The sequence below is a fragment of the Cajanus cajan genome, chromosome 6 (genome assembly GCF_000230855.2).
Source record: "Cajanus cajan strain Asha chromosome 6, NIPB_CcT2T_4, whole genome shotgun sequence".
Taxonomy (NCBI): Eukaryota; Viridiplantae; Streptophyta; class Magnoliopsida; order Fabales; family Fabaceae; genus Cajanus; species Cajanus cajan.
Window position 1 is genome coordinate 21,124,703 of NC_138522.1, and position 7,639 is coordinate 21,132,341.

The 7,639-nt window shown below is 36.2% G+C and overlaps 1 protein-coding gene across 1 annotated transcript; it reads left to right on the forward strand.

The window, feature by feature from the left end:
* Positions 1 to 996: 996 nt before the first annotated feature.
* LOC145959001 (uncharacterized) lies at positions 997 to 6,149 on the forward strand. Its single transcript, XM_083076862.1, has 2 exons — positions 997 to 1,082; positions 1,117 to 6,149. The coding sequence occupies exon 2, from the start codon at positions 2,433 to 2,435 to the stop codon at positions 4,017 to 4,019; it is 1,587 nt and encodes a 528-aa protein (XP_082932988.1). The 5' UTR covers positions 997 to 1,082; positions 1,117 to 2,432; the 3' UTR covers positions 4,020 to 6,149.
* The last annotated feature ends 1,490 nt before the right edge of the window (positions 6,150 to 7,639 follow it).

Sequence of the window (7,639 nt, forward strand, 5' to 3'; positions counted from 1 at the left end):
AGATTTTGTTTTTGAATCTCTTGTTTTGTCTTAGAAAGTCATGTGTAGTCCTTTGTATGTTGAAACTTCCTAGACTAGCTTGTTTGACCTAATTTTTTTGTTTTGTGTTGTTGTGTCCGAAATTTTTGTATCTTTTGCTTATTGAATCTGTACCTTACTATATGTGCTTTTACTTTACATGTTTGAGTTCTTAATTTGCTATTAGTTCTAGCAAATTTCCTAGAGTTAGGTTTCTATTATGTCTTGTTAAAAGTTTTGTCAAAAAAAATTGTTAAACATTTTTCCTATTAGGTTTCTTTGTGTCTTGTTGTGTGGCTGAAACCTATTGCAATTTTTTGAACCTTAAAATAGAGACAAAACAGAGGTGTAAGTGTTCTAAATGCATGAGAAAAACAAAAGAATGAGTGCTTAAAAAAAATTTGACCTAAAAACAATACAAAATAGTGAAGCACTAGTTACAAAATGCATGTGAACACCTCTTGTTTTGTGTGAAATTTTTGCTGCAGTTTTTCTAACCTAAAACCGAGACTTATAAGTGTTCAAAAGGCAATTAAACTCCTGATTAATCAAAGAAAAATAAGTCAAAAATATTTTGCAAAAAGAAAAGAAAAAAAAAATAGCAAAAGAAAAAGCCAAAAGGAGTGAGAAATCTAGTGAAACTAGCTCTTGGTTTTGGTGTGTGTTTGTTTACATATTTTCGGTCCAGCCACATAAATTGTGTCTTATTTTTGTTTCTAATCTTAGCTTTTGTTTTGTAATCCATTCTAGTGCCTTTGATAGGATATCTCTTGTGTGCTAGCTTTCCAAATTAGCCTTAATTGTTGCTTGTCATTTTTGTGGAATTCCTTCTAGTTTTGTCTCATCTACTTCCACCAATTGGTGTAGCTGTTCCTAATTGTTCCTTTTCAGTTTTTGTACTAATATTCCAGCATCTTAAGGTGTGTTGAGTTCCTCTTGGAAGGTGTTGAAGGCCAAGCTCAAGGATAACCATTATTAAAGGATTTTGGTGGTGACCTAGGAGCTTGTTTCTCATTGGATTGGATTCTTGGAAATTCAAACACCTAGGAGTAACCAACATCAAGGTTGCTTCTAAAGAGGAGTGTAACCAACATCAAGGTTGCTTCTAAAGAGGAGTGAAACACATTGTGAGGCTGCAAGCTAGGTGGCTGAATTGGAAGAAGAAGGAGCAAAATTTTTTGTGAAAAATTTGTGAAGAATTTAGCAACAAATTTAGTGATGGAAATTTTTCTTCAAAAATTTCAATACCAAATTTGTCACTAAAGTTGTCACTAAATTAGTGGCTGATTTTTGTTTCTAAAGTTCTTGGTGCAGCCACTAAATTTTCTTTAAGTGAATTTACATTTCATTTGGTGTAAATTTACATTTCATTTTTGTAATCTTTTAATTTCCAATTTTTGTACAAGGCCTTTATTAAGGAGTGTCTTGGAGTACCTTTGGTGTATCTCCATCTCTCCTTAAGTGTTCTAATAGTAATTTTCGTTTAGTACTTGTGAGAGGGTCCTTGAAGGTCTTTGGTGCCTTTCAAGCTCTCACATAGGTTTAATTGCTTTCCACGTCTAGTTTAAGTTTTCTAGTCTTTAAGTTTTCAAGCAAGTTATGTTTTAAGCAATTTATGTTTTCAGCAATTTAAGTTTTCAAGCAATTTATGTTTTCTTGTCATTTATGTTTTCAAGCAAAATATAATTGTACACTCTAGGAACTTGTTTGTTATTTTTCTTTGAGAAAAGATCTTTGTGAAAATTGCTTTGTGCAAGACAAAAGTACAAGGGGGTTTAGAGATTTTTACTTGAAGAGGCTTGGTTATTAAGTGGCTCTTTAGTAGCTCACCTCCCTCCAAAGTTCAATTTGTACTCTTAGACCTCCAAGTGCCAAGTCTAAAGCACTTCAAAAATCTTATTTTCATAAAAACTATTTTTGTGTGAAAAAATCTTCTTGAATTAAAATGTCTCAAAATTCCTCCAATAGTGAAAGTGATGGCTCTCCAAAAAGTCTTTCATATATTACTAAAGAGCTCAAATCACTTAAACTATGGAAAAAGCAAGAGTCTCTTCAAAGAGAAAGAAAAAAAATTGAAAGAGAAGGACAACTTTCTTATATTGAGGAAGAGCTCAGAATTTTAAAACAAGAAGAAGAAAAATTGAAAGAAAATATGAGAAAACATAGAAAAAAAAGTAGGAGTTCACACTCCCAATACACATCTCCTAATGAAAGCCTTAATGTGGGCAACCATTATCAACCTTCCCCTAGAAAAACTATTAAACCTAGGGAATCCAAGGTGGATCTCCCTCAATTTTTTGGGAAGGATGATGTGGAGACCTACCTTGATTGGGAGATGAAGGTAGAACAACTCTTTGCTTGCCATAGGGTAAGTGAAGAAAGAAAAGTCCCTCTTGCAACCCTTAGCTTTCAAAATGTATTGGTGGACCTCTTTGGAAAGAGAAAGGCGTCTCCACAATGATCCTCCTATCCAATATTGGAATGATCTTAGGAGTGCATTAAGGAGGAGACACATTCCCTCTTATTATGGCAGGGAGCTTATAAATAAGCTCCAAAGGCTCCAACAAAAGGATATGACTGTTGAACAATATAGGCAACAAATGGAGCTATACATGATGAGGGCATGTATTAGAGAAGAGGAAGCCACTGCAGTAGCCAGATTCATGAGTGGTCTTAACTTAGAGATTAGAGACCAAGTGGAGCTACTACCCTACAGGGACCTAAATGACTTGGTCCAACTTTGTGTAAGGGTAGAACAACAAATGTTGAGAAAATCTTCTGAAAGAGAAAGCTCCCACTCTAGATCTCTTAGGAAAGACTACTTGGAGGAGGAAAAACCTTTTGAAAAGAAAATTATTTCAGAACCCTCCAAAGAATTGGCTAAGAGGAAAGAGAAAAATAAAGATAAGGATAAAGATCTCATCACTCCACACACTAGCACAAAGACTAGTGATATTAAATGTTTCAGGTGTTTAGGGAGAGGCCACATTGCTTCTCAATGCCCTACAAAGAAAGTCATGATCTTAAGGGGGCATGACACTTATAGTAGTCAAGAAGAGACTACTACCTCCTCTTCTAGTGAGAGTGAGGTTGAAACAAAGCTTCAAAGATCCAAAGTGGAGCCAATTTATCCTTATGAAGGAGAGCTCCTAATGCTTAGGAGAATCCTTCATAATGAACCTAGTGGTACCCTATCACAAAGAGAGAACCTCTTTCATACAATATGTAATGTTTTAAATAATGCTTGTTCTCTCATTGTTGATAGTGGTTCATGGTGCAACTGTTGTAGCACTAGGTTGGTTAAAAAGTTGAGTCTAATTACTATGCCACATCCTCAACCTTATCATTTGCAATGGCTTAATAAGGATGGTGACATAGTAGTTGACCAACAAGTGAAGGTCAAGTTTTCCATTAGGAAGTATGAGGACCAAGCTTTATGTGATATAGTATCAATGGAAGCTTGTCATATTTTGTTAGGAAGACCATGGCAATTTGAAAGAAAAACTGTACATGATGGTCTTACTAATGAAATTACCTTCACTCACAAGAGAAAGAAATTTGTACTTTATCCTCTCTCACCTCAACAAGTGGCTGAGGATCAAGCACAAATGAAAAACAAAAGAAAAAGAGAAAAGGTAGGGAAGAGTAAAGAGGAAGAAATATCCTCTAAGGTAATTATGCCTAAAGAGAATTGCTTTATCACTAAAGAACCTATGAAAACTATTCTCTTTATTCATAAGAACCTTAACTCTTACCCTCACGCTACCACTAGTCTTGAAGAAGAGATTCACAAATCCATTATTTTTAAAGAAAAAGAATCTCAACTTCGAGATTTTGTGAAGGAGAAGTGGACTTCATTTAGTTCTACTTCTCATACTACTTCCTTGGTGGTGCCCAAGGTAGATAGCCTTCCTACCTTAGTTGTGTCAATAATGCACCCGATTTATGGAATATATTATTTGTTGGATATAACATCTGAACTGATGGAGGACCATCCATGATACTTCATGTGAAACCCATCACATGGTCCAATGCTATGACTAATTTTGAGTAGTGTAGGATTTATTTGGTTTATTCCAATTTTACCCTTGTATTTTGGGGTATTTTAGTCATAGGATTTATTTTCTTTGTATTTCCTATTTTACCCTTGTATTATGGGGTGCTTTAGATAATTAGGGTTTTCAATTTTTGGGCTAGGGTGTTTTAGAGGAGGTGACGCAATTTTTGGCAAAGTTTGGACCTATTTTTGGTGTTAGAAAGGCTTAGGCCCAAGTGGAGGGCAAAGGTTGCATGGTCTTATCATGCACCTTGTTATAGCCAATCTAAACCCATAGATTCCAAACTTGGCCACCAAGTTGCATCTAGGGTTAATTTGGCATTGCATTTGGAGTGCATTTGGCCTTGGCATTTTCGGCCATGCAACCCTAAATGCAACCCTAAATGCAACTCCTCCTATAAAAACCCCACACCCCACCACTTGTAAACACTTTGGATTATATAGAATTTGAGTGAGCTTTTATGCCTCAAGTCCTTATCCTTAGTCCCTAGGGTTGCTTCGGCTAGCCTTCCTTCATTCTCCACCCTTGGAGAGTGAAACCTAGAGTGGCCTCCACCTACCTTGGAGTGAGCCAACTTTGAGCACCCAAACACCTCCACCCTAAGTGCTTCCGCCCAAACCCCATCATTTCACGCCAACCTCCTTTCCTTCACCATATCTCCTCCTTTTGTCCACCTTGTTGAACCTAGATCAAGGGCTAGGCTTCCTCTCCATCATCTCTACGTCATTTCATGGAGAAGGAACCCATCATGAACTTTCAAGGTTCCTTGTGACAAATTCTTTTCATAACTATCCAACAAATAATATAATCCAAAATTGTTTAGGAAATTTCTTGGTAGTATTTTCATTATTTTCTAGGAAATGCCTAGCTTACCACATAGGGTACTTTAGGCAAGATATTTTAGTTTTTAGGATTAAGTCTTTAGTCTGCTATAGTTTTAGCTTTAGCACATTTTTAGGATTTAGAAATATACCTAGTCTATGTTTAGGAGAGGATCCTATTCATTATATTAGTAGGTCTAGTGTCATAGATTTCTTTAGGTTCCATGAAAGGATTCCTTCTAGGATATTCCTTTCACATTTATTTGTTGAAAATATCACCTCTAATGAATTTTATTATATATTTGTAGGTATGGCCAATAATCATGAGGACCCTCGAGATTTGAGGTCAAATCCTTTTCAAGAGGGAGGGGATGATAGACTATGGCCAAGGCCAAGGAATCCAAGAGGTGATATACTAAAAGAACAAAGAGGAATGGGATGATCTTAAAGACCTTTTTCTTATGTTTATACATATAGTAGTTCTTGTTAGTCAAGTAGCCTCGTATAACTTAAGAGGGGGGGTGAATTAAGTTATCTAATTTTTCTTCTCTTTTTAAGTTTTTCAAACTTCTTTCTTATAAATTCAATATCATAAACAATTTGAATGTAATGATGCAAAAAATTCACAATCAAAATTAAAAGTATAGGGAAAGAGAATTGCAAACTTGATTTTATACTGGTTCGGCCAACCTTGCCTACATCCAGTCCTCAAGTCACCCACTTGAGATTTTTCACTATGCTTGTAACCTTTACAAGACTCAAATTCTCCAACACTTAGGAATTCCCTTTCCTTGTGTTGAGAATCACAGACCACCAAGGAGAACAACACTTTCTCCTTTTACAGATCAATAGTTGAAATGAATGAAGTAGAACAACTCTCTTTGAAGAGTGGATTTTACACTTTGTTGATCTAGTAGAACTCTTTAGATAATATTTGCAAATGATTTTGGCCAAGTGAATGTAAAGATAATTTTTCACAATAGAGTTCGTAACCTTTTTCTGAAAAATTATTGGCTTTTATAGATGTTTGTTTCATAGGTCATGACTTTTCATGAAGAGTTGTGACTTTCTAAAATTTTTCAGAAAATTGCCTCTGGTAATCGATTACAAGACCTGGTAATCGATTACATGTACTGGTAATCGATTACCATATTGTTAAAACTGAGGATTTGAAAAACTTCTATTTTCAAAAACTTATTTAAAAAATTATATTTGGGTTTTCTTTGAAATTCTTTATTTTAAATGGCCAAGAACTTTATGCAATATTTTCTAAAGATTTCTTTTTACATATTAAGCTAGGTTGACAAGACTTATCTAAAACATTTTGAGATTTTTGTTTCTTGATCACCTTGCTTTAACTTGACCTCTTGTTTTCTTTAACTTCTTTGGCATCATCAAAATCCTTAACATACGTTCTTCCACAGTTCTTTTGTATAGGTTATTTTTGCCTTTGTATTTATGAGGCACTTTACTTGCTTTTTCTAGTGTTTGTATATTGATTTCAAGGTAGGTTACTTGGAGATTTTAACTCCGTTTAACCTCCCTAATTGATGTATTCATTTTGTATTTTTTCAGTAGGGAAAAAAGGGTGACATTTAGCAAAGCTAGGGAGTGTACTTAGAAATTGGGCCTGAGTTGGGCCTAGGCAAAATTTTGCATATTGGACTCATTTTTCTCCTAATTTTTCATAGATTTGATTTAGCTAGGTCTCATCATCATTTGATGAACCTAACTAAACCAAATCAATAATTTTTGAAATAAATCAAAGGAGAAAAAGAAGCCAAGGCCGCCTAGCTCCTTCATTTCTCTTTGGCCGAAATTTCCATGTGCATTCTTGAGTTTTTGAAGCTTCTCCTCCAAGTTTCTAAACCTTGGTAGGTTGGCTAACCTTACCATGGTTCTTAAGTGAACCATGGTCAAGGATAGCTTCTCCTACAAGTTTTAGAAACCATGGATGGTTAGCTACACCTTACCATGGTTCCTAGTGAACCATGGTTAAGGTTAGCTTCTCCTAGAAGCTACCTCTCCCTATATATTTGTAATTCCTTCACTTGTACTCACTTTTGGACATTTATGAGAAAAAGAATTCAGAATTCTCTCTCATTTTTCAAGAGTCAAATTCGTGAGAAACTTTCTCCTAAGTTCTCTCTCAAGGTTCCTTCTCCTAGAAGCTTGGTTCATCAAGCTTCTTCACTTCTTCAAGAGGTAACCAAACCTCTCTTAGGTGCTTCTCCACCATTGGAGAATCCTCCAAGGTGATTCCGCCACCTTCAAGGAGTTCAACCTCATAGAGCATTTCGGTCCTTGCATGGAAAGCTTGGATGAACATCATTCTTCTCCAAGTAGCTCCATCAACATCGCATCCCAACAGATCTCGTCCTTCGACGAGTTCACCATACAACATGTGCCGCAAGAACAAAATGCCCGAGCCGACCTCTTATCAAAGCTAGCCAGCACCAAAAGGCCTGGACAGCACCAGACTATCATCCAAGAGACCTTGCACTCACCCAGCCTGGACGACTAAGTCGTCAATACTAGCGACAGCGAAGACTAGGGGTGGATGACAGGAATCTAGAGTTACTTGAAAAAAGGAATCTTGCCCGAAGACAAGGACGAAGCTCGGAAGATGAGGATGAGATCGGCCAAGTTTGTAATTATCGGGGATGAGCTATTCAAGCGTGGCATTTCCACCCCACTACTCAAGTGCTTGACCGCGCCTCAGGCAGCCTATGTAATCGAGGA

Coding starts and splice junctions, on each gene's coding strand:
- LOC145959001 (XM_083076862.1), top strand. CDS start 2,433: ATGTATTGGTGGACCTCTTTGGAAAGAGAAAGGCGTCTCCACAATGAT.